The sequence below is a fragment of the Aedes aegypti genome, chromosome 1 (assembly GCF_002204515.2).
Source record: "Aedes aegypti strain LVP_AGWG chromosome 1, AaegL5.0 Primary Assembly, whole genome shotgun sequence".
Classification (NCBI taxonomy): domain Eukaryota; kingdom Metazoa; phylum Arthropoda; class Insecta; order Diptera; family Culicidae; genus Aedes; species Aedes aegypti.
Window position 1 is genome coordinate 267,970,334 of NC_035107.1, and position 27,986 is coordinate 267,998,319.

General features: G+C 39.9%; 2 protein-coding genes across 3 annotated transcripts in view; one reads left to right on the plus strand and one right to left on the minus strand.

Moving 5' to 3' along the window:
• Positions 1–817: 817 nt before the first annotated feature.
• LOC5573313 (translin-associated protein X) overlaps positions 818–27,986 on the plus strand; it is a 39,261-nt gene continuing 12,092 nt past the window's right edge. The window contains exon 1 of the mRNA XM_001654478.2: positions 818–1,241. Coding sequence (XP_001654528.1) covers positions 961–1,241 — 281 coding nt within the window. The 5' untranslated portion in view covers positions 818–960. The remainder of the gene's footprint in view (positions 1,242–27,986) is intronic.
• On the minus strand, positions 4,656–27,875 carry LOC5573309 (CSC1-like protein 1). 2 transcript variants are annotated; one of them, XM_001654479.2, is made up of 3 exons: positions 27,485–27,875; positions 6,749–7,749; positions 4,656–6,692 (listed from the first exon to the last, which is right to left on the minus strand). In XM_001654479.2, exons 2-3 carry the CDS (start codon positions 7,689–7,691, stop codon positions 5,404–5,406), a joined length of 2,232 nt encoding a protein of 743 aa, XP_001654529.1. In that variant the 5' UTR covers positions 7,692–7,749; positions 27,485–27,875; the 3' UTR covers positions 4,656–5,403. The 2 variants fall into 2 exon arrangements, with proteins under 2 accessions (XP_001654529.1, XP_021693436.1); XM_021837744.1 differs by lacking the exon at positions 27,485–27,875 and adding an exon at positions 13,037–13,167.

The following is a 27,986-nucleotide window of genomic DNA, read 5'->3' on the forward strand; positions in this document are numbered from 1 at the left end:
TTGTAGGTGAAACGTAGTTTAGAGTTTAAACAAAATGTTGATTCATACAAAATTATTGAAAAATGAAACTAAATAAAAAGTTGGTGGAATAAAAAACTACACACTTATATTAAATTACTGGGGTGGGTAAAATTTTACTGGGTTTACTGGGAACTACCGAAAAAGCCAGTAAAATGAAAACTGTCGCCACGCGTAATCAAAAAGCAAATTTCACCATGTTTTATTTTTTATCGATATATGATATAAAAAGAAAGCTCTCTGCAAAATATCAGTAAAAAATCTCTGTTTTTTCGATGTCTGACATTTTTTATCCGGAGTGAAAAAAAAATCGCTACTCCGGATAATCGAGTCCGACCTGTAAAAGATTAGACGATATCGCATCGAAGAACGATCACGGAGAAATATTTTTACCTAATTTTTGAGTTTACTTTACCCAAAATTAAGTATATCGATTATAGTTTCAACCCAAAATCTCTCGGTTTTCTCTTTCTCCCACACGAATGTTGTCAAAAATAGAGAGAGCTGCATCTACTCAATGGGGGTACTTTGTCCCAATAAGCCAAATTTGGGTAAATGCATCTTTTCTTATGTTTGGGTCGAAAGAACTCAATTTTGCGTTAAATCAACCCAAAATTGAGTATATTTTTCTAATGGAATTAAAGCCAAACTACCTAGTGGGGACCTTGGAAATTTAGCCAAAATTGAGTTATTGGGCTCAACTACGGAATTGCGTTGAAACAACCGAAAATTGAGTTGAATTCCGTCTCCGTGATGACTCGGGCACTCATTCACTCACCAGAACTCAATTCCAGCGTTTTCGAGCGGTTGTTGTCCAACCGGCTTCCGAGTTCGCATCAGTGCTTTGTTTGCTCGCAAAGTGTTTTGTTCAATCAGTGTTCTATCCAAACCGCGTTTTATCGTTATTTTTTGGTGAATAAACAGTGAACGAATAATTCCGAGATGAGTTTCCACCAGGGTCGTGGCGGTAATCGGCGCGGTGGCAATTTCCACAAGGGTGGAGCCAGTGGCGGTCGTCACGGTGGTGGTGGCGGAAGACGCGGCGGTGGAAAAGATTCGGATGTACCGGTCGACGAGAACAATCCGGTTGTGCAGTGCTTCCGGGAGTACGCCCGGGAACTGGACGCCAAGCACGATCGGTACGAGCGCATCGTCAAGTGCAGCCGGGACATCACCATCGAGAGCAAGCGGATCATCTTCCTGCTGCACACGGTCGATTCCAAGTGGGTGTTTCTTTGTTTTCTGTGTTTATATTGTACGTGGGATATGTGTCGAATTGGTCAAAACATTTGCTTGTTTCACGGTAGGGATGTCCAGTTTGTCAGGAATCCTGGGGGCTGAAAATCTCTTGGATATTTGGGATATATGTGGATAATTTTTTTTATTCTTATAAATTTTTTCGATAGTTTGTAAAAATTTACGGAATTTTCCTAAGTGAAACTCCCAAAAAAAATATTTGAAGGCCTTTTGGAAATTATCTCGAGAGGCACAACTGACAGTTTCCTGGATTCATTCTTACAAGAATCTTTCCAAGACGTTGGAAAGAAACCGGTTAGGGAATTATTGTAGATATTATTTCAATTATTGCTAAACGAATGCTTGAAAGAATATTTTAAAAATATCTACAACTCTTGAAGATATTTTTTTCAAATTCAAAAGAAGTCATTTGTCACATAATGTGGTGCTAACTATTTCTCCAGTTTTGTGTCTTTGAAAACGTGAGTAGGGACGCAAGTCGGCCTCTGTGACGACCATCTTTGGATTCCGAGATAATTCACCTTAAGGAGACCTTCAATAAATTCCTGAACTAATCAAATTAGTATTTTTTACGGAATTTGAACAAAGAAGAAGAAATCCACTCCTAGTGAAACTCATGGAACAATTCAAAAAGTAATACTTGATGGAATCCAAGTGATTCTTCCTTAAGCCTGATTCGCTGCTGACAAGTAATTTCTTGGCCTATCTAGATGCATGGGAAATTCATGTAATGAATCGATCAAGGAAGCGTTTCTGCAAGGAGTCTGCGAGCAAATTCTTTAGCGATTCCTGTTCAGCAACAAATCAGGGGGCATTCACAAATTACGTAACGCTCTAGGGGGAGGGGGGGGAGTAGGCTCAAGCGTTACGGCTCATACAAAAATTTAAAAAAATTCATACAAAAAGCGTTACGGAGGGGGGGGGGGGAGTTGGTCAAATTTCAAATTTTAGCGTTACGTAATAAATGGACGCCGCCTCAGGCTGTAAAGCGAAGTATGCACTTCAACAGAAAAGTAATCGCCTATCTCGATGCGTGGGAAATTTCTTTCAGGAAATGCTCAAGAAAAGCATTTTTCCTTGATCGCAGTACGCAGTTGAATAGAAATGTCAATTCAAATGGAGCTCACTGAGGGAAATTTCTTGACCATTTCTTGGGAAGAAATTTTTATTTTTCTTGAGCAGAACAGCATACCTAGCTTAAGAGAGAGAATTTATGTAAGGAGTTGAGGTTCTGGTTTAGTTTTCAGAGGCAATGTTAAAAAGTCTTGGAGTAACTCTACAAAAACATTCTAGAGAAATGCCAATAGAATACATAGCTTAGAACATGCCTGCTCAACCTTTTTGTATTTTTTTCGACATAACATAAATTGTCGGTAAAAATATCGAGAAAATATGTAAAAAATCTCTGTAAATTCCACGACAAAAATTTACTAGAAAACTTTGAAGAATACCTAGAGGATTTCCTAACAGGGTACCAAAACATTTGTTAAAATTAATTAATTAATGATACGATAGAACGTATTTTTGCTACTACTTTGACAAATTTTCCCACTTAAATAACAGCTTTACCCCATTTAAACTTTAACTTAAAGACAATTTACACCGTCTTCACCCATAGGCTGCACAGAGTGAACATAACTAACATTAGACAACGGACACACGGAACGACCAATGGACCAGTGAAGAATTTTTCGTTTGACGAATAGTTTTCTCCGACTGGGGCGGGAATCGAACCCACACTCCGTAGCACAATACGCCTAAACGACTGACGCTGGTAACCGCACGGCTACGAAGCCCACCCATTTAAAAATGGGTCCACGATGGCTTAGTCGACGCAGACGCCACAGGGTTACTTACTGCCTTCTTAACACTGGGAACAACCCCTATCTGATATCTGAGTTTAAACTAGACGAAAAACATTCAAAAATTGAGAAATTATTTGTTTCTGGTCTAAATTTAGGCGTTTGGAACAGAGCATTAGGGCCCTATTGCCCGAAAAGTTCAGAAGAGAATGCCCGGTAAAATAAAATACTGGAGGTGTCATTGTACCATTACTCGACGAGGAGAGCGCTTCGAAGTAGGACAAATCTACAAGTACAACCATTTTTCGTACCCGGAGAGCAAGCCTCAAGCGTTAAGTCGACTACAGATTACCTATCGATAAGAAGATAGATTCTGATCCCGATTCAAACGCTTAAGTGTAGGACAGAAATACATGTTTACTCAATTATTAAATGATTTTCATTTTTTACAAAAGATAGCATGATGATATGTTCAGCAAAAATACGGGTTTATTCATGACAAAAAATGTCAAAAGTCGTGCAAAAAAGTTATGATGAAAAATATGATTTTTAGGGGCCATTCACATACAACGGCATATATCTAAAAAAGTATAAGGGATAGAAAAATCATGTCTTCGACAAAGTTGTTTCAAATTGCGAATTCTACAACTTTGCCGAAGACACCATATGTTTATCTAAATGTTTTGAAAAAATAATTTTTCTATCTCACTGCTAGGTGGATTCATCACAATCACAATTTTTCATCAGAAGATGCGCTTTAATATACCAAGAAACTTATATCGCTAAAATCAACGGTTTGGGCGCTATTCAAAAAGCGCATGAAATCGACGAAATAAAACATAATGTAGAGGTTTCTGATGAGGATGAGGCGTTGGTTCTAGGAGCGTATGGAAAAATTGTAATAGTGATTTTAGAGAAGTTTCCACCGAACCTAGGCCTCGACCATATGTTCAATGGTGTACGAGGCGTGTACATAGAAGTTGAAAAAGACGTTCCTCCAACGGTGAACGTTCTTCATTGGAAACGGAAGATATTCTATGAGGAGCTGAAAAATAAATGGAGATATGTGAAGCGGAGAGAAAAAGTCGGCAAGAGAAATATAATCAGGATCTGTCTCAGCATCATCGAACACTTCCGGTTTAAAATCAACTGCAATCTCCACCCAAGAAGAATGATCAAAAACAATAATTTTTAATTATCATAAATTTATTTTATTTGTATGATCATTTTGATTTCGGCTCCGTAATACCTTAGGGCGCTTGAGCCTTTAAATAACCGAATAAGTAAAAAAAGCAATGGACATTTACAGTCAGTATATGCTATGCTTCGCGTTTCACGAACAATAGACCTGGATACAATTGATCCTGAGTGCATCGCTCGCCTTCACGGGAGCAAGCATCACAATCAAATGACACATCACTACTACGAGTAGACCTTTGCTTCTTCACGATCGTCTTAGGAGAGATATATTGTGAGTGATGGGATCGCACATATAGAAGATTTCAACATGTTTGTCTCGGCAAAGATCCAAGCGTTCACGTCTAATGGAGATTTCTTTCACATTAATACAGCACGATGTACCTAGTTCGGCCAAAAATATATAATTCATTCTTCCATCATTTTTGCTTAGCTCTCACAATCACTTGCTTGATTTGCCTAATGTTTCGTAAATATGGTTGTGTGTGTTCACGGATTAGTGAGTGCAGTAAAACCTGTTTGCTAGTGTTTGCTTCTTTGAAGGGTAATTACTACTACGACAATGATTCCTTATTGTTAGATGTTGTATTGTTTAAGCAGCCAAAACGTCCCACAAATGTTCATGCAACGAGATAATACCTTTTATATCACTATCAATTATTTAGGAATAGGGCAAGGAAAAGAAGTCAGGGTTAGGATAAACTCAGTATGTTCTGTGAAGCAGATAAAGGAAAATTCCTCTAGCACTCGTTAGGGCCACTAGTTATCTAAATAAAATAAGAGCAATAATAACAAATTCAATTAATGCGACTTCTTGAATACAAGAACGTATTTTTGGTGATGTATTTTTGCTGTTCATACTAGTTATAATCAAACGTTTTGGAAACAAGTGGTAAACAAATAGGTAAAAATATTACAAATAATTTACGAGTTATTATAATTAAGCTAAATATGAAAAATATGTTACTGCTCATAAAACGAATTTTAAAACAGAATCACAATGGTTTCGACGAAGCGATACTCAAATCGAAAGCGGTCGAACGATGGAAAGCACTGACAGCCCAGACAAAAACCGAATGTTAGCTGCTGCAGAAGAGAGTTGAGTATACGAGTCTGTGGTTCTCCTCCTCTAAGCCGTCACACTTCGTCCGGCATCATTCATCACTATGTCCATCGTGGTGTCGGAGCCGTAGCTCAAATGCGATGGGCTGTCCGATACCATCCTTCGATTTATCAGCACATCTGCTACGTACACTGGCGCCGGTCCCTCGGTTTCCACGATGCTCAACGGTTTGGTGGTGCACTTTTTGATCGGGGACATGAACGTGAACATGACCAACGTCACGCACAGAGCCAACACCAAAATCAGTGCTCGCATCTCCAAGGCTCCGGATCGGACCCACGCCAAAGCGGCCATTATCGACAACAAGAGCACCACGGAAACCTTGGTCATCGTAACCGCCGTGCTGTGGATCTTTCCTCCACTGCCCTGACTGATCATGTTCGACGGCGCGAATGCGAAAAACAGATTGTGTTTGTCCACAAAATGCTTCAGCATGATGTAGACCATGGCGAAAGGCATGATCAGCGGACAAGCCAGACTGTAGACAGTGCTCATCGTGAACACCATCACCATCCAGGCGTAGTGAATTCCGAACGGGAATGTGATCAGGATGGACTTTCTGATGTACGGGGTTTCAGCGCGGGACTTGGATGTGGCCAGTTTCCAGATGTAACAGATCAGATCCGGGAATCGGATCAACTCCAAAGCGGTACCGATGAAGGCCGCAGTTATAATGTAGTTTACAAAGAACGCACCTTTGTCCGGTAGGAATATACATTCCCATCGGTAAGTTTCGTTGTAGTGGATGGTCCACTGAAGAAACGCTTCGGCACTGGTTAGTCCCAGGGACGGTAGAATCAAGATCATGAATAATAAGTACCCGAACGTTTTGGTCATGATGACGTAGTTTTGTCGAGATCGGGTCCAATGCGACAACCACGTATCCGAGTAAGCCACAATTACGGGCATCAACGCCGACATGGACCACAGAAGCAACGTTGGCAAGAACTCCGAAATCAACGGGCTGATCTTGCTTATTTGCGAAGTTGTGTTCTTGGTCAACGATAACGTGTCCAGTTGGTTGACAATGATAACCGGCGTCGTCAGGAAGAACAGAAACAGGAACAGCACCAAGTTGACCGCGATCCATTTGAAGTACCATTGGGCGGTATCGATGTTCAGGTTTTCCCAGAAAATATCCGATGGGGCCGGGGCGTACGCCAGATCCCAGTTCCGGTACGTGCCCGGCTTGAAGTGGAGAATAACGTGCTGAGCTTCTTGAGCTGAATTCAACGTGACGAAGGCGATCCCAAGCGGTTCGTTCAAAGCGGACGCCCGCAGCCGAGAAACTTGACCTACAAAGTAGAAGAAGGTTATACTGGTCTATGTGATGTTTGGAAAGGAAACCTACCTGCCAGTCGAGCCTCCTCCTCCTTATAATACTCCAAAGCATCCACCGTTTGGCAGGTACAACACTTAATCCTAGCCTGGATCGGTTCCCGATCCCTACCCCTATGCACCTCGCAATAGATTCTGGCGTCCGCTATCCTCTCGTACTCTTCGGCGGCCTTGATCAAACTGCTTATATTATAAGCCATCTGAACGTCTTCGATGCCCACGTCCGGAAACAGCTGCTGAAGATACGTCCGGATCACACCCTTTTCACAATCGGACGGGGCGATGTTCATCACCATCACCGTTCTGGTGGGCGCCGTTTTGAAAGCATTCCTTCCGGATGCCCTTCTCATGATCAGCACCACCATCGGGACGTACGCGATCGCGAACAGGACGTGAGCCCACATCGACCCCGAATTGGGATCCAGGTTGGATATGGTCGTGTGTCCGAACGAGTTCTTATCGCCACTGAGCGTTCCGGAAAAGTTGATCGGCAGAATGATCGTGATCGAGATGAACGTGATGATGGCCATTACCGTCATCAGATGTCGCTGAAAGGACAGATAGTGGATCGCATCCGGTCCGCTGTGCGTTAGGATTTGCTCTCTGGTTAGCCTCCAGGTGGCGATGATCCACGAGAAGAACCCGCGATCCATGTTTATACTGGCATCGCTGGTTTCCACTCCACCGGGACCGCCGACGTTCCCGTGAGCGTAGAACAGCTGCGTCCACCGTTTGTTCTCCCCATGGCTATTGACCAGCGCTAGGCGCCCATAGTCCCATGCTTGCTGTCGCAGGAGCGTGAACAGCAGGATGAGGAAAACCCACGCAATGACATTGAGCAGGAGCGTCTCCGGGATGCCTTCGTACAGATTTAGCAGAATTTTGGTTTTGTTCAATACTAGACAGGAATTCCGGTCCGGACCGTAGTACGGGAAATACGTTTCGTTGGTTTCCATGGCTTTTTAAAAGTGCGTTTTCCTGCGATGGTTTGAGATCATGTGGGTGTGGGGTGCCCTGAAAAAGAAAGAAAATAGTATTGTTTAAGCATTGAATAATGAATCTTTGGACTTGATAATGGACGGGTGGGGTGGACACAAACTTTTAAGAGCAAATTCATAAATTCAACAGAGAAAATCGTCAAAGTTAGTAGAGTTTTTTTTATTTTTTTTTTTTAATACATACGAGCTTTCTGATGTTCTTAAGCTAAGGGATGAAAAATCATGCCTAATAAGTTTGAATCACCATGAAACATCGTTCTTAATTTGGTTAAGAATAGATTATATAAGAAAAAGTTGTGTGCTTTGGTTTTGTATGATACCTTTTGCCGTCTGATTATCATAACTCAGTTTCCAAGATGAGACATTTCATGACTTGATATCGACATTAGACTTGATACTAGACTGCATTGCCTATCCATAAAAGGTGGGTTCGACCTTCGCATGTTCGAGGACCCTTTTGCATGGGCTATTTGCTCGACTTTCTTATCATGTTTTAGGATTGGTGCTTAACATACAATACGCATATCCATGCAATGGCAGGGCAAAACACACTATCAGCTACTATCTATAAAATGTTCATATAAATACTTAGTTGAATGGACAGGCCAAGTTCCAGTTGAATCATAATGCCATCATCGTTTTACAAATTTTCCAAACCAGTTTTTTTGCTCAAATTTGAAGCAATGTTCATGAAAATCTATCATTGCATTAAACGTACTAAACATAACGCAATGATAGATTTTCATGAGGATTTCTTAAAAATTGAACGAAAAAACTGGTTTTTCATTTTTGTTGATTGCCGATGATTGAATGATAGATTCTTGTTGAGAAATGTTTTATGTTTTCATGGAAGGAGCGCTTGAAGCAATTCTGAAGTAATTTCTTGCTATCTTGAGAGAATTCTTCAAAATATCTACCAATTTCGCTTACCGTAAGGAAATGTATGGTTGATTTCAGACTGCTTACTAATAACCGATCGAGAACATTCCAAATCGTCTGAATCTGTTACCCAGTCGACAAATTGAACTTTGTCGCGTTTTTCAAAAAGGCAGGATAGTGGTCAACTTTTTTAGCGTCCCGTCTCATACAAACATTTAGAAAAATTGTTCTAAGGAGGTGTGGAGGGTGTCAGAATAGGTCAATTTTGCGAAAAATAATTTCTGTGGTCGATGGGAAACCTAACTACGACCTTGCTCATATTCACAGCATTTTGCTTCTATTCCTCCAGTAGCTGTTCTGTTTCCCAGATTATGTCTAGCAGTCGATGCTGCAAATGATCACATGGATGGTCTCCGAGCCCATCTTGATGTGTTCAGCTCAGATGTTGAATAACACCCCTAACCCATCTTTGCTGAACTGCCACTGCTGAAATTCTCAACGCCATTCATGTGTTCTTCGAGGTGCTGTTTTCACCTTTCCATAACCTCACGTTAATCCGTCAAGAAGCTTCCATCCTCATTCATGCACATATCGGCTCATGGCCGAAGCCTTTGCGGTGAGACCGGTACAGTTGATCATCGTACTCCGCGTTCTCTTGACGGTGTTTATTTCTCTTAAAATCGACAGGTCTGATGTTTCTGTTTCTTTATATAACGTAACGTTACTCGTTCTGTCAAGTTCATCCTCTTCCGGTAATGCTACAATTGGTAGATGACTAATTAATGCAAACCTTAGGATTGAAATTGATTAAAGTGACACGGGAGACCTTGTTATTATCCATATCTTTTGTCTCACTCTAACAATCATCATCAAAACTTTGCAGAAGCAAATCTCGAGTTTTAATGAACCGATTAAGCAGAAAATTTAATGGGTTGTGCACTACATTATAGAATTACTTATAGTATAGAATTAATTATAGTATAGTGATAAATTTTTCGCATCTATATATGGAGTGATACTTGAGATTTCCTTCTTCAATTGGATAGGATGATTATGATGACTTCCCGTGCGACCTTAATTGCCGATTATCACCAAGACAAAAAAAAAAAACTAGAATAATCTCTGGAGAAATTTCCGATAGAATCCTTAAATAAATATCTGAAGTTAGTTTTGAAGATACCCTTGAAGAAATTGCTCAGGCATTCTCTGTAGGAATCTCTGTAATGATAATTGGTAGTTGACTTAATTAATACAAACCTTAGGATTGAATGTGACTGAGTAAATTTGACTAAAATCGATTAATTGCCGATTATCACCGAGACAAAAAAAAATCTAGAATAACCTCTGGAGAAATTTCGGAAAGAATTCTTAAATAAATAACTGAAGATAGTTTTGAAGATACCCTTGAAGGAACTAATGGTTGAGTTCTTGGAGATTTCCGAATTCATTGGAAAATATGGGATAGTGTTTGAAAAATCGTTAAAATCCTAAAAAATCTTATTGAAATTCATAGAAAAATCTCTGGATAAGGAGGTCTGAGGACTTACAGTTATGTTCAGAATAATAGTAGTAAGAGCCGATTTTCATACAAAATGCTTAACTTTGACATGCTGTAACTTTGTTTCCCTATGAGCAATCAGTATGAAATTTTCGCAGAGAACTACAAATATACTATAATTTAATAATATAAATAATAATATAATTTTAATATTACGAAATAATATTTTTTTCACACTACCGTTCAAAAAGTTGAGCACCAGGTGAAATCGCTCAAAATAATAGTTTTCAATTTGTAAATTTTTGTTCAACAACAATTTTGTAAAAAATTGGCTTGTTTATACATTTATAGCTTGAGTGAAAATTGTTGCAACAAAAGTAAAGAATTCGTAAACTTAAAACACACCAGATATTTAAATTATCAAAACTACTATTATTTTGAGCGATTTCACCTGGTGCATAAATTTTTGACCGGTAGTGTGAAAAATTTCATATTTTTTGATAATAAAATTGAGTATATTTGTACTTCGCAGCCAAAATTTCATACCGATTGCTCATAGGGAAACAAAGTTACAGCATGTCAAAGTTGAGCATTTTGTATGAAAATCGCCTTTCCCTACTATTATTCTGAACACAACTGTTCTTATGTTTCTAAAGAAAATCATTTAGTAAAATTTGTTGAAGAATCTCTGGAGAAATTCCTAAAGCATTCTCTGTAGGAATCTGTGGAATGATCTCTGGAAGCATCTTTAGAGGAATTCCTGCATTTTTTAAACCAAAATTCCTAATAAAATTCTAAAACACATCTACTAATTCCTAGAATCGATAGCGGAAGTAGAGTTGGCCGCAGTGTTGAAGAATGAATGAGATATAGGAAACTGGGGCTAGCCCGTCATAAGACTACAGTAGTGGTGGTCAACAATCGCAGATTTGAACAAAGTGTGCTTATCTCGGTAGGTGATTGCTCCATAGAGTCCAAGCGATCCCTTAACCCGTATAGGCCTGAGTGAAAGCGAAAATACTTAAACCCTCACCACTCAGCGAATTCGTAACGGATTCAAATGATTTTTTGTCAGTATACTGGCACACATGTCTAGTTTGTAGAAGTGGCCAGGAGAACGCGGAAATATTGCTGAGGCCGGAGTTATTCCGGTGGGTCACTGGGTCAGGTCGGGTGAAAAGGTCACTATATGACGGAATTTCAAGAAAATTGCGTCAGTATAAACCTTTTGAGAAACGATTGAATTGGATAACTATGAATTTTGCATTTGATTGATCCTACAAATGACCGTTTTTGGGTTCCGGTACGCCTCAAACTTTCAATAAAGTGGCCCATTTGTGTCTGAACATCTGTGCCTTGCTTATGAGAACGCATTTTAGTGCACAATTATGTTTGATTTCTACTTTTCAAGAAACGAAACGGTTTAGTATTCAACAAATCTATAGCCGGTTCTTCCGGACATTACGTCCGAATGGCCACATCCGGTATATTTTAAACGGTGCAAAACTCTTCATTTATAAAGTCAAATATGAGATCTTAATGATTTATGCTAATTAAAATGATTATCATTGCAAATAAGTAAATATAACTTGGTATGTCCTAAAAAATAGCCCTTTTTTACCTGACTTGACCCACCGGAATAACTCCGTCCTCAGCAATATTTCCGCGTTCCCCTGGCCACTTCTAGAAACTAGACATGTGTGCCAGTAAACTGACAAAGAATCATTTGAATCCGGTAAGAATTCGCTGAGCGGTGAGGGTTTTAGTATTTTTGCGTCCACTCAGGCCTATACTGCCCATAAACGCATGTCAGTCCCATGTTTGCTGGATTTCCTATTCACATGGGACAATTATGCGTTTATGGGCAGTATACGGGTTAAGCAACTCGAAGTAATGATCTATGATAAACTCAGAGGTCCATTAACCATAACGTAGTTTATGGACAATCCCATATGGCAAATACGCCTTCTTGTTTTGTTGGCCGTACGTGCCAATTGGAACAGAGCCTGCTTCTCAGTTAAGTCGACACTTCCTTCATAAGGGCTTAACTGACCTGGGCTACTTCTCTTCATCGATCCTCACTTTCGTGAATAACATCGCCAAAGTGCAAAAATCCGTGATATTTCTTGTTGATGAAGCAAGATGCAGTGATTCTTCAACCTTCAGCACGAAAACATGTTAGGAAAAGTGATTTAATTTTCAGATATAATGAAAGAGAGCAATGAGGAAGAGAAATCGATCAATGCAGATAGCCCTTTTCAAGAATCAATGTTGAAAGATTCCCATGAGCACTTCCACAGACACTCGACATGTGAGATTCGAATAGCTGCTATGACTATACAAGCCAAATATGTTTGTTTTAATCAGAATAGATATAACATACTTGACACTAACTTCCAATCACCCTAATGCTCCAGTTCATCAATAAATCAGGACAGTGCCTACACAATAATTACACTCATGTTACCACCGAATTATTCTGTCAAAGAACCACATGTGAGGTATGAGGTCAACGTGCACATCACAATAATGGCACTCAACCCGATTACACTCAATAAATTATTCAGCTTCCTCCCCGCACTCTCCAGGAAAACCTATCGCTATGCTGTTCGCGTAGGTAACTTCTTTTCTGGGAATCTGCATTTGCATCGTTCGTTAGTTGTGTAGTACGTCACTGCCAATCTGTAACCGTAGCATAGGCAGCTGCAGCAGAGTTCATTCATAAATCCACACTTTTACTTGCTTGTAGGTCAAGGTTCCCGAAAAATCACCGCATTATGCCACGCTTCCGTATGCACAAGCCGACGCGAAGAAAATGCCATTCATTACACTCGTTCGATACTGATAACGACAGCATCATACACGACATAGAAAGACACTTGCTGACTACGAAACGATGGAAAAAGATATGTGAGTGTATAGTTACCTATACGCGTTGCTTTGCAGGTGCGATGACTCACAATCTCTTGCAACAATTCAACCCAAAACACACAATTCGGTGTTTGCAACGTTTGTCTCTATCGAACGGAGACACCCATTTGGAGAATCTCATCTAACATGGCCATCGGACAAGTACTGTTCCGTTATCAGAGCTCTGCTCGTCAACGAGTTGCTGTGGTCTAAAGTTGACTTGATTTGATTTATAAATTAAGATGAATTGACTCGCTCGTCTTGGATTGGTCGTACGATCCTTCGCAAGGCGAACGACGAACGAGTAACAAAGGGGGCTGATCCAATTCCGTTGCCGTTGAAGTAAATGTGAAAGGTTAAACAATGATCGCTTCTCCGCGTCTGAGCCCCCCTGTTCCATTTGATCCTTGCGTCCAACTCGCAGAAACAGCTAACAGGCCACAGGGCTGATTGCGACGGAGTGTCTTAAAAATTGTAACTTCAGAGACCTTATGCCTAAAAAGAAACCAAACTCTCCCTCTAGAGACTTGATCACTATCTTAATGCAAGTCTCTATTTTGAATGGATGGTCTCTAAATGGTTATATTTCTGTCTTCAGTGAATCTTGACGCAGAATGCTGAAGACTCCAGAGAAACTCTCAGAACTTACACGACTATTCCAGAATTTCTTCTCAGCCTCCTCGAGGAATAGTTTCAGGAATTCTTTGAGTGATTTTTTCTGGAATACTTTCAGCTTTCAGGTGATCATAGAACGAAGCCTCACATCAAATTTTCAAGAGCACAAGACTTGAGAACCATACAGCGCTCCGCGTTGAAAATTTATCCCATTGGTCACCACCAGCAAGCAAGTAATTTGATTGATTTACAACGCGAACTGTTGTCAGATTCTCTAGCCTTATGCAGTTGAAAGTTCAAAGTTTGCTTCGTATTATAATCACCTTCAGGGAATTCTCCGGACTCCAGAGATCCCATCACTTATACTTCCAGGAAATCATACTGAAATTATTCAAGCGATATTTCAAGGGATTCGTGAAGGTTTTATTTTTTTTCAGAATTTGTTCTAGGAAATTATTGAGGAACTCAACGCTTCTACCTCCATTGATTTCCATAATTTTCTTTTCAAAAATTTTCACAGGAACTATTCCTGGAATTCCTCCAGAGATTGTATCACTAATTCTTTCACCGATTTCTCCAGCTGTCACTCCAGGAGGCCATCCAAAGATTTCTACAAAAGTTGTTCTAATGAAATCCACAAAAAATATTTCAGAGCTTCCAATTAGCTTAAGGATTTGCCCATGAGTTCCAACGTTGATTTTTCCAGTCATTCTTCTAGTCATTTATAAACGGATTTCTCAGGGAGTGTTCCAAAGAATGATTTTGGGATTATTCTAGGATTTTTGACGTAGAAGTACGTCTTTCTTCTCTATACAGGAGTGAAATTGAAATTTCAAAACCGAGAGCGTTACGCTGGCATGAAATATTTTAAACGTTTATAACTTTTCGCTGGCTTAACGAAATTTCTTGATTAGCACCTCAATCGAAAGATAAGACATCAAAGCTTCATGTCGTTTACTTACTGAATCCCACATACCTGTCCAAATAGTTTAATAACTGTTTTAAAATAGAACGTTGATTTCAAGCAAATCTATAAATAGGGGTGGCTAGAGAAAATTTGACGTCATTTGCTTTTCACTCTCCGATTGGCTCGCATCTCAGCAGGCGACAGATCGGCTTGCTCTGACCGGGCGTGCTTTTCAGGCACAGACATCGATAGCGAAGGACGCCCCCGTTTGTCTTGCTTCGCTCAAATCAAACTGTCGAGCGAGCGAGAGAAGATGCCGTCCGAAGCTAAAGCCATCACCGCTGCCGTCGCCTAGAAGAAGAAGAGGAAGCAGTCCACAGGTGAATTTGCGGTCGAACTGTGAACACGGTCGGGCGAGTCATTCTCGCTTTGTGGTTCACTGCTTGTTGCGTTCACCCAGCCATCGTCATCGCCGCCGCAAATTTCATCGGCCGAGGAGCTGTTGACCCGCGCTTCAAAATTTCGACTCGTGATAAAATCATCATTGGTGGTCAAGAAGCAATCCCGTTAGGACCAGAAGCCCCCTGAGTTTTGCTGGTCCGAGCAGTGTTATTTATCCGTAAAAACATCGAAGCTTACAAAGCCATCGGTTCTTTTCAGAGCCATCAAATTTGTGGAAAAGAGTTAAAAGAGAAATATTTCCGACTTTATTTATAACTTCTAATATTCCTAAATCAATTTCACACGGCTTCATATAAAATTTCATTTGTCATGAATAATTTATGACTCAACCATTTGAGATTGTACTCGCGGACGCTGCTGCAGTGCCGTCGGGGTGAGTGCTCAACGATTATAAAATAGAGTGGCTTTTCCAACAGCGCCTTTTATGTTCCATATTTTATGGGAACACTTTGATTAGGAAAATTATCCCATGTAACAAAATTGCGACATGTTTAGAATGCTTTTGAAAAGACATTCTCATTGAACAATTGTAATAATTTTGGCACCCATGAATCAGAAATTTACCGTCATAATAAAGAAAACTATTGATTATCAATAGCTCGTATTGAATATTTAGGGAATGCCAATCATTCCAACAATTCATGTTCGACCAATTTCTCACGTATTAGTATTCTCCACAATTTTCAAGTAATTCCAAGCCCAACACATTATTGGCACATACCCATTTCCCAGACTGGTCGATCAGAAAGAGCACAAAAGGGAGGAGCATCATCTGCTATTCCAAGGTTATAAAACATGCTGCCTTCGTTGGATTCAGTTTCATTCCATTTCCGCTTTTGAGCTGGTAAGAGCTCCTCCGAACTTGCTCACTATTGAGCTACGTTTCCAGATTTCAACTAAATCCCTGTGATCCGCTACCCTGTTGCTGTTGTGCACCCATGAAATATTTAGCTGGTTTGTCGAATAAACTGAGAACTTATTCACATCTTCTTATTCTTCTTCTTCTTTTTCTTCTTGGCATTAACGTCCTCACTGGGACAGAGCCTGCTTCTCAGCTTAGTGTTCTTATGACACTTCCACAGTTATTAATTGAGAGCTTTCTTTGCCAAAGTTTCCATTTTTGCATTCGTATATCGTGTGGCAGGTACGATTATACTCTATGCTCTGGGAATTCAAGAAAATTTCCATTACGAAAAGATCCTGGACCGACCGGGAATCGAATCCAGACATCTTCAGCATGGCTTTGCTTTGTAGCCGCGGACTCTAATTAAACCACTCGGCTAAGGAAGGCCCCAACTTATTCACATGCATTTGCAACTTTTTCGATTTTCCATACAAAATGACCAACTTTGGTAAGTTAAATCTCAGTTATTTATGGAAATATTGTCGAATGAAACATTCACAGAATATCAGATGTAACTTGAGTTTTAACATATATTTTTGAATAATTTTTCCAATTATAAGTTTTTCAGTAATAACGGTTTGACTAAACTGTAATTTTCGACGAAAAATTCAAAACAACAAAATCTACAACTTTGCTGTTTAGTTATGTCAATTATAAAAAATCGTCAAAAATTCACTTTAGTCAAACCGTTACTGCTTTTCAACGTGTGATTGGAAAAATCACTCAAAAATATATGTTAAAATTTAAGTTATTTCTGATATTCTGTGAAAATTTCATTCAAATCGGTTCATAAATAACTGAGATATGGTTTATCAAAGTTGGTTATTTTGCATGAAAAATCAAAAGAGTTGCAGTTTTTTTGACGTTGGATAACGTCCTTCGGCAACATATGGGGGTACAATTTCAAAAAACGAAAAATTGAGCATGTAACGAAAAATGGTCAGGTTTTGACCGCTAAAAACTCAGCAATTTGTCGATAGATTTTCAATATTTATACATCAATCGATCGGAAATTTATCTACGCGTCAATTCAAATTGAGGACAATATTGATTATTGGCAACGAACTATTGAAAAATCGTAAAATGTTGACCCCTTTCTTATTCAACCAATCACGTTCAAGCACAGTTTTGGGTTCCGCTTCCCACTATAAAAGCGCACTGGTCCTGCTTCTTCCCTCAGTCTTCTTTTTGCGATCGAATTGTTTACACGATCGGGCGAGTCATTTTCGCTTTGCGTTTGCTCCCGCCGTCACAGTTCAATTTGTGTCGTCGGAAGAGGAAGACGCAAGATTGATTTTCGGCGGCGATGACGGCGAACTACTGCCGCTCGGAAAAGCGTCCAAGCCGTCGTCATCGCCGCAGCAAATTTATCCGCGCTTGCAGATTTCGACTTTGAATTCAGCATCGGTGGTCAAGAAGCAAGCCCGCTAGGAACGAAATACCACAGGCCCTCTGAGTTGCTGATCCGAGGAGCTGCTTCTAATCGAGCGTCGGACTTGTGAAATCGCTCAAGATTTTAAGAGTGAGCATCGTTTGCAGATTTCGACTTATGCCCGGTAATCAACAACCCGTTGCTCTTGTGCGCCATCCACGTCACGTCATTTAGCTGGTTCGTCGTATAAGCAAATCGGCGCTTTTCAGGGCCATCAAATGTGTTGAAAAGAGTTGAAAGAATAATATTTTCGACCTTACTACATCTTATATTTCTCAATCAATCTCACAGCTTCATACAACAATTAATTTGTCATGAATTTGATACTGTATTCGCGGACGCTGCTGCAGTGCCGTCACAACATTTCACAATGATTGTAAAGTAGAGTGGCATTTCCAACAGCTTCTTAAACTTGCCATATTTTATGAGAACATATGTAACAAAATTGCGACATATTTAGAATGCTTCTGTAAAGAAATTCTCATTGAACAATTTTCATCATTTTGGCACCCATGGATCAGAAATTTTCCTTCATACAAAAGAAAACTATTGATTATCAATAGCTAACCATTGAATATTAGAAATTTTTCTACGAATCGATTCCAATAATTCAAACTATTGATTCTCATGAATAAACTTTTGAAAAATCGATAAATATCAAGGCATGTCTTATTTTCCATAGAAAAGCACATTTTTCTTGTGTATTCCTAGCACAGACATCATTGCTCGATATCTTAGCCACTTTCGTCATGCAAAGGGAAACGCCCCTTTCGGCCTTCTTCTTACTTCTCTTTATTCTATCGTGTTCAATCGAAGCCAACCAAGCTTCAATGAGCCCCGCGCACATCAGTCAATCGTCGACCAGCAACCGGAGAAGGACTCCTATCGGAATAAATTTTACACATTCGTCGCTGCCGCTGCTTCTGCTCTTGTTTATTCCCAACCCAAGCTAAATGCTGCGGGTTCCGTGAAATCGCTCATCATGGCCATGGGCATCCAGCTAGACCATCAAATTCGTGGAGAACTCGTCTAGAAACCTTGAAAATTGCCGTCGGAGGAGTGAGCAAACCAATGAAAACAACGAAGCACAAAATTACCGACCGCATTTCGATTTAATCGTCTTCGGTAATCTTTTGGTGTGTTTCTGTCTAACAATGGATTGACAACCCAGAAGAAGCTAACGTTATCTAACGTCAACTTGGCGGTCGTATCTCTGAAACAACCTCTTACTTTTGACGTTGGATAACGTCTTACGGAAACATACTGGGGTACAATTTCGAAAAACGAAAAATCGCTCGCGTCACGAAAAGTGGTTAAAATTTGCATGTTAATAACTTACTAACGTCCGGATAGATTTTCAAGATTCTTGCACCAATCGATTGGAAATCTTTCTACGAATCTACTCCAACAATGAAAACTATTGATTTTCATGACTAAACTATTGAAAAATTGGGAAATATCAAGGCATGTTTTATTTTCCATAGAAAAGCACATTTTTCTTGTGTATTCCTGACACATACATCATTGCGCGATATCTTAGCCACTTTCGTCATTCAAAGGGAAACGCCCCTTTCGGTCTTCTTCTTACTTCTCTTATTATCTCGTGTTCAGTCGAAGCCAACCAAACTCGCGCATCAGTCAATCGTAGACCAGCAACCGGAGAAGGACTCATATCGGAATAAATTTTACACGTTCGTCGCTGCTGCTGCTGCTGCTGTTTATTCCCAAGCTAAAAGCTGCGGGTTCCGTGTTATCGCTCATCATGGCCCTTGGCATCCAGCTCGCCCATCGAATTTGTTGAGAATGTGTCCAGAAACCTTGATAATTACCGTCGGAGGAGTGAGCATACCATCGAATACAAGGATGGACAAGAAAGCACAAAATTACCGACGGCATTTCAATTTAATCGTCTTCGGTGAGCTTTTTGTGCGTTTCTGTCTAACAATGGAATGAAAACCCAGTTTGATCGACGGTGACTACCAACAACCGTCCTTTTCAGGACGACAATTACATTTTAAAAGAGTTGTGAGAATTTTCCACCGTGAAGAGCGACATTACTGATGATTGGATGTAATTGATTCAGATTTTGGTCAGTCATTTTCACGCAACCACAAATGGGACATGAATTTCCGATTGTGCGCGCGCGGGGCAATCGTCGACAGTGTGTGCATGAGTCGGATAAATTGCGAACGGCACTTGAATGAAGAATCCCTCCCAGTTTGTTTCGCATTTAATGATGATTGCATAATGCCGTTATCGCCGTCGCTACCTACATGATACTAGAGCGATCAATATCAACTCGTCGAACACAGAGCTAAAACTAATCAGCAACAGCTTTGTTGACGTTTCGATATGGTAAGACATTGTCGATCGAATGGAAATACACACACAGAAAAGACTGCGAAAATGCTACCGCCGCCCGACCCGAACGACGGGAATCTATGTTAAACTTTGTTTGCCATTTATCTCCGTTGAAAACTAATCATCCGAAACTATAATTGATAACTAAATAAATTATTTAATCAATTGTGGCCCTGAAAAGGGCAGTTATTTGAAATTGTGCTTCAATGCAATTTCAGCACGTTCGCCACGGATACGACGAGTATCGAAAGGCTTCGGATCCCACTTAAGCAATCAATCTTAGTGGATCATGCGTTGACCTTCAAGCGGAATATTTGTTTGTTGAGCAAAAATTATCGCTCATGCTTCTTCTTCCATCTACCGGTTGAAGAGTTTATCGAACCAACCAAATAATAACACAAAATGTTCATAATAGGTCAGAATTGACATGCAACAAATAGTGCGAAAATTGATTAGAAGAGCACTTATTTTCCTCCTACAAGAATTCTGTGCCAATTTTCGGATTTTCATACAAAGTAGGCCAAAACCGTATCGAAAATCGGTCGAAAGTTAGTGTTGGGTCGAAAATTGGTGCTGTTCTTTCAGAAATCTTTCATAAGTTCGTGACGGTCTCAAGCCAGGAAATAGAAGATGCTAATGTTATCCAACGTCACTTTGGCGGTCGTATCTCGGAAACAATCTCTTACTTTTTAAGTTCCATCACGCCAAAGGCAGCAATTCTCCCAAGAAGGTTGACTTGAGGAATGAGCTGCAGCGCTTAGGCAATCATCGATTAGTGACGCTTTGAGACGAACTGCGTGAAATACTGGATCATAGCGGCCAAGCCTGCATGTTGATAAGTATCAATGTACAGAGCCTAAATGCTCATGCAATGGATATTGCTACAGACCAAAGCACTGGACCGATTCTATCGATTATCACGATCGATGCACCCGAGCTATCAAACATCTAATCTACTGGAGGAGTTTGGCGAACTACAGCTGGAGCCAGAAACCGATCACCCAACCAAGCAATACAAGGAAGCAACGACCAAACAAACAAATTCAATCATCTGACATTATTCCTGGAACACCAAACACTGGTTCTCGGAACCACAGAACGACAAATGGTTCTTTTCAGGACTACCAAAATAAGTCCAAAAAGAGTTAACTTCTGAAAACTTCATCCGATTAATAACAACACAAAACTAGTACACTTTCAAATTCATACACTTGACAAATCAAATTATTAATCATCGTAGTTCTACGTCAACCCCGCGGTAATGTAATAGACATTACCCATCCCAAATTTTTTTTTTCAGAAATGCATCGCGATGTGCTTTTACAAATCATCCATTGCTTCTAAACAATTCTAGAATAATTTCTCAAGAGTTTATCTAGTATTCTAATGTATCACACCAGCAAACACTAAAGTTATTTGTTCGATCTTATCTTCACACGTTTCTACATTGATTCATTGAAAGGAATTCTTTTAGAGAATCCTACAGGGTATTTTCCAGGGATTCAACTTGTTTCTATTTCTACAGTTCACCCATCAATTTATCTAAAAAATCTTCCAAGACTTTCCCAAGAATTCAGGAATTGATTAAGGGAACCTTGAATTTCTGCATTGGGAATTTCTACATATATTCATTAATATCACTATAATCATTACCAGAAATTACTTTACAAAATATCTCTCGAAAACCTGAAGAAAACCCCAAAGCAATTCCTGCATTTCGGTTTCATATTTGGGATGTTTCTATAGTTTGAAATGAGTTCGTCCACCAGATCAATAACTGTCAAATCTTTGGATCTGTGGAGTACATCCCTATACATTACCGACGATACAGCTGTATTACGGTCCAGGACTCTCAGCATCAGGAGGGGGATTTTTTAAGGCGATATCTTTAGTCCGCTGCGGTTTTGCCTGGGCTTGAACCCCCTCAGCAAAGAACTCCACCAATAAAACTATGGCTACCAATTGTAAAGTGAAGAAAGGAGTACAAAAGTAACCCACACCTTCTATATGGACGACCTGATGCTATTTGCGGAATCAGTGCAGAGGCTGCATCAGCTGTTGTAGCTAGTTACAACATTCAGTAATCCATCCGGATGGAGTTTGGGATTGACAAATGCCGGTCAATTCATCTGAGTCGGGGTCAAATTATGGATGACAGTTGTGTCCGCGTCAACGAGCAGGAGGAGATTCGGAATATAATTTAAGGCGAAACGTATAAAAACCTCGGATTCCTGCAACTTAGAGGTATTCGCCACACGATGATCAAGAAGGAGCGGCAGGAAAAGTTCTTGTCTCGTGTCAACTGTATTTTGAAGAGCTTTCTGTCCGCCGGTAACAAGGTGAAGGCAATCAACACGTTTGCTGTGCCATTGTTGACATATTTAGTTTCGGAGTGGTAAAGTGGACCAAGACTGTCTGGGAGGCGATAGAACGAGCAGTATGAATGACGTTCACCAAGCACCGAATGCGCCACCCAAAATCTTCCATTGAGAGAGTCACCCTGCCACGTGTAGCAGGTGAAAGAGGCGTCACCGATATCGAGGCACTACGTGTCTCTCAGATCCAGCAGCTGCGGGCAATGTGTGCGAAGCTGACCACAGTTTCAGCGCCCTGCATCTGGCGCAGGAGGACTAACGGTGCGGCCATAGTAACGCGTCTGCGTGCGCGAACGCGATGCGATCAAAGGATTTCCTATTGTTGATATTCTGCTTTGCGGGCTCGCACACGCGCACGCATCGCAGGACGCGTTTACTATGGCAGCGCCCTAACAGTTGAAATGCGACATAAAACCGTCGATGAGATTATCGCAAAGAGGAAGCACGTATCCCGATGGACTGGAGCTCGAGCACATCGATAAGGTGGCGTCAAACACGTGGCTGGTGCAGGGTTCATAGTTGCATAAAGCTGTACTGGGATCGCGAGATCATTTTGGATGTTCTCATCCGTGCCAACCGCCCCGACATTGTAGTCTACGACAAATGGATGAAACGAGTAACACTCATCGATATCGCTGTGCCGCTGAACCACAATATTCAATCAACTTTCTCCAAGAAGTTAGCAAAATACCATGACTTGGCGGAGGAGATGTAGCACTTAGAGGACGTCCGTATAGTCCCGGTAGTCCTCTCAGCGATCGGAAGTGTCTCAAAATCTCTCTTAAGGTCCCTAGACGAGCTAGAATTGAAGGAGGACATACACAGCTTCCAAAAAGCGGTGATTCTTCGAACCTGTTGTATAGTGAGGCGGTTTTTGAACAACCACAACTGAGAAGCTCATTTAGCCGACTAATTAAAAACTACTAAACGAAATCCACAGAACAGAGCCTAATCCCCTTTGGCATACAGATTGCCCGGGATAGGTGAAAGTTTCCAGCATTTTTTGTTGAGAAGTGCCAAAACTAGATAATAATAGTAATAAAATTCTTATAAAAACTTTCATCTCCTTGCTCCATTCGAAAGATTTTTTTAAGAGTTTTACATGGTTGATAGCGAGTGCCTAATTTTGGTCTGGTTATTAAATAGTCACTATTCGCCACATGAAGTCGCTAAGGTCACTTAAAAAAAATGTCATTCTGGTCACTAGTCTCTATTTTCGGGATCTGTTGATAATAAGCCGATAAGCTGGATTAGCTTCTCATAAGAATAACAGCGAAACAGTAATGTTTTAAAGTTTTTCGTTTTTCTCTAGATAGACTAATATTATTTGTTGTTTCGTCATTTAAATTTTACATGATAGGGCGTCTGTACCAGTGATAGAGGCAATTGTAAAAATCGCCAAACAACAACGGAAGCTCGTTATTCATATCTGCAAACGAAAGTTTTTCTATTCTATTTCATGTAAAAATAATCTTAGAATAATAAAATCTTTCAAAAAAGCACATCGTCCATTACTGGAATATGTTCCAGTGATAGTGGTCTTTGCTAACTTCTGCTCTACATTGATTGACTTATGGTTTTCATTGATTTCTCATTAAGACTCACTACTATAGAAACGTTCCACTATTACTGGTGTAAAGGAGCAAACAAATTTGAATTGATAATTGATCAGTTTTTTGAAAGTTCTTTCAGAGAAATCACTGAAGAAGTTTTAAGTAGGTTCTATAAAAGATCCTTGGCTAAATTTGCTTAATATTTTTAGTAGATTCGTAGAGGTTGGCGAAGAGCCGTGCCAAATCCTGCCGGATCCTGTTCTTGGCAATTTAGATTCACTTCGACAGTGTGGTGTTTTGAAAGCTACAGAGCTCATATTAGGCCACAATATGCGTCGTACTGAAGCGCTTTTTTTGCAGGGTGTCCATCCATCCGGGAAATCTGGGAAAAGCGTGAAAATTTCGGGAATCACAAAGAGCCATACCGGGAAAATATTTATTTCGAACAAAAGAATACCGGTTTGTTTCAATTTCAAGCATTTGAGCGAAACTAGAAAACTGCCTGTCGACTCGCAACTAGTTATTTGTTTTATCAAAATTCTGTAAAAAAAAAAGTTAGCTTCCTAAGGAATTTTGGTTTGGTAGATTATTCCAACAATTCTTAACGATTTCTAGTGAAATGCTTTGTCGATTTATTGCGGAAAGATAATGAACAAATTCAAAGGAGAATTCGTAGAACATCGACATTCTTAGGAGCGTACCAAAGGAATCCTTGCAATTGCTTTTGGTGAGATACTTAATAGATATTTTACATTTAGATTCATGGCAAATTTTAATTAGATCTTCGCAGGAATCGAGGCAATAATTGGCCAGGTTCTTGAAAGTTCTTTGGTAGATCACTAAAAATGTAGTTGATAGATTGCTCATAAGGTTCTTAGAAGATTCTAGAAAAGATCCTTACCTGTTTTTTTTTAATTCTTAGTAGATTCGTGTCGGTTGGCAAAATGCTGAGTCAAAAGCAATGTCAACATTTTTGAGAAGTCTTTCGAAATTTTGAGCAAATTTATTAATTTCGTATGATGGTTTCTGGAGTTACCGATGATACTGATTCTTGATGAAGCCTTGTCTATAATATGACAGAGTTGTCATGAGGCCCCTTACAAGATTTTGTATGGATTTCTGCAAATTTGCTGTGAATTCTTTCAATCATTGTCGACAAGTTGGAAAGATGTTTAATGGATAAACAAATAGCGAGGTCGTTTAGGTGTTCTTGGGCACATGCTTGTTGAGTTCTTGACAAGATTCTTGGCCAAATGTTTGATATATAACATGAGTTTCACAAGAAGAATTTCTTCAGAAGGCAGTCTCGTCTAACACATAATTACCAAGGCATTCTTAAGAGTTGACTGGTTGGCTTTTCAACTTTTCCGTTTTGTGAAAATATATTGTAAATTAAGAAACACAGAGCAAAAGTTGTTCATATAATTCTAAGATCTTTCTTAGGTATTTCAACAAATTGTTTGAATATTATTGTCTTAAACTCTTTCGAAATTCAAACCGTTTTGAGCTCACAGTATTTTATGAATTTACTCAAAAATAATTTATAAATAAGTTAAGTCAAGTCCTCAAAATTTGACCATGTTGTATGAAAAAGAAAAGTCAAGTCTCAGGATAATTTTGTCATCCGTTTTCAATTGTTTGGGCATCTGCGAAAAATCCAGAAATTCGAAAAATGATTTTGAATGAACATCCTGTTAGACAATTCGGCCGAGAAATACTCCCTATGCCAAAGTGAATCATGAAAGTGCCCAAGTGATTCTGCACCCTACTGATATCCTGTACAGATTCATTAAGAATTTCGTTTGCAAGATTTGTGGGTTTAATGATAATACTGATTTTTCGTGAATCCTTGTTTGGATTACTAGTTGGACTCCTTAATCATACAACGAATTCTTCCAATCATATTCCAACATATTACTTGTAAGATTTTTCATGAATTCATGGCAAGATCTTTGATGGATAAATAAATGGCGAGATCCTTTAGGTATTTTTGTCTTCTTTTGTTAAGTTCTAGACGAGATTCTAGGCCAAATCTTAGATAGAATGCTTGAGAGATGCAATCTTGGATCTACTTCAAAAGTGTTACTCAGTTTCATAGGAGAACAATAAAATGTATTTGAAGACAACATTATTCTGTTAAAAACATCTCTGCTTGGATTCAACGTGAGTTTCACAAATCAAGAATTTCTGAAGAAAGCAGCCATGGGCTATGTCTAACGTAAAATTACGAAGGCATTCTTAGAAGGTAATGGATTGGCTCTTTTGTGGGAATTTAGATACACGGATCAGAAATTTGTTTATATACTTCCAACATCTCTGAACTTCGTATGAATTCTAGTGGGTAGATGGTCTTTGAGATATTTCAATATAAAGTTTATATCTCTTTGTTAAATTTTTTCTGAAGTTTAAACCGCTTAAAGCTTACAGTATTTAACAAATTTATTTAAAAATAGTTCAACTTCTCCAAATTTGCCATCAGTATTTCTTAATGTTTTGGGCAACCGGGAAAATCCGGGAATTGAAAAATTGATTTTCAATCAACACCCTATTTTCAACTAAAAAGTGTTCTAAAAGCACTTCCACAGTTATTGACTGAGAGTTTTCTTTGCCGAAATTACCATTTCCACATTCGTATATCGTGTGATGGGTATGAATTCTATTTAATTATAATAAATTTACATTGCGGAAAGATTAGGAATCGACCGTGAATCGAACCTGTTCGTGATTAGAAAAAGAGACTATAGTCTTATAAGTACCTTCCATTACAAAACATACAGTAAACAATCCTTTATAACTCGATATTGAAGAGACCATCGAGTTAGGGAGATTCCGAGTCGTAGAACACAAATCAGCGCAAATGCGATCCAAGGGACCATCGAGGTAGGCATGAAAACCAAATTTTACTATGGTTCTTTAACTCGATATCGCGATGTGAAATATCGAGTTAGGGAGAGTTGACTGTATGAGCTTTGTATATATTGCGTTAAAATAGTTACCAAGTCTCCTAAATGAGACAACCAGTAGCAATACAAAGACAAGACAGTGATACTGACCTATCAGCCCTGTGGCCAGTATCACTGTCAATCATAAGTTGCGAGTTTGTTTGCGTTCTCATTAAGCAGAAGACGGCCGTTTCGCCTATAGGCAAAACGAACGAAGCCTTTCAAGTGATAAGAAACAACCCGAATGTGTACGCTTGTGGCTTTGCGATTGCGGTGCACGACATTGATCAAAATGTGCAGCACAATTTGGGACTTTTTCTCTCAAGACCGAAAAGGTAATCATCATCACCACTATACCGTGTGGCTTACCTCATCGCGCTTAGCTGGCTACCACCTTAGTCGCGAGGATTGGATAAGTCATATATAGAAGCAAAAGCACAACGACCACCACGGCGCAGTTTGCAAGCCAACAGCAGCAGCGAGATGTAATCGCGAATTGCGGCGCTTTGCCCCTTCCTTTCTCTTGGCAATTTCTGCACACTATGCCTGGTTCGATGCTTTTCTTTTCGTTTAAAGACTATAATGCTTCGTTACATGCCTATATGGGTTATTGAAAGATATTGATCGATTCATAGGCTTTCAAGCCTTGTCTACATCTTCTCTTTGGATGGTGATCAGATAACTGAACTTTGACTTTCTCAACACCCTTACATGAAATGGTTGTCCCACATTTTCTAATTGTCCATCTAAACATTTTTTCCCCGTGGCAAATTCGTCATCGTTTCCTTCTTCTGGTGCATCGCACCCTCTGCCCCGATACCCCTTACCCTACTCACTCGCAACACCCATTATGCTACGAAGGGAAACTGATTCGTGTCACGAACAAATACCTGAGCCCTAAGTCATCACTTACCCCCCTGTAAAGCAGGAGCGCACTCTAATGGGCCAGTTCTTGCTGCCCTTAAATCCCGTCCAGTCTGGTCCACCCGATAATCCCAAAAGACTTTCGCCACCTGTACACCAGGATTCAGTATCACTTTGTATTCGCCGTCTAAATATATCGGAGCACTTCCGATTTCTCCAAATTTCTGTCGTCTCGTCGCACTACCACACCGCGTACCGTATCCAACAAACGAACGAACGAATTTGATTGTGTTTTATTGCGCGACCAGCAGCTACTGCTGCTTCTTTAGACGTTCCGTTCCGTTCCGATGGAGTGATTCCGATGTTTTGTTATGGAGGTGCAAGTTGCCTTCTCTAGCTCGGTTCGATTGTGTTGGATGACTGACTGATGACAAACCCCCCTTTTGCGACGAAACAAAAAGACGATTGAGAACTGTCAGAAAAATGTGGCTGTGTGCGTGAGAACGCGACCACCCACCCACCAGCTGATGATGATGACGATGATTGAAAAT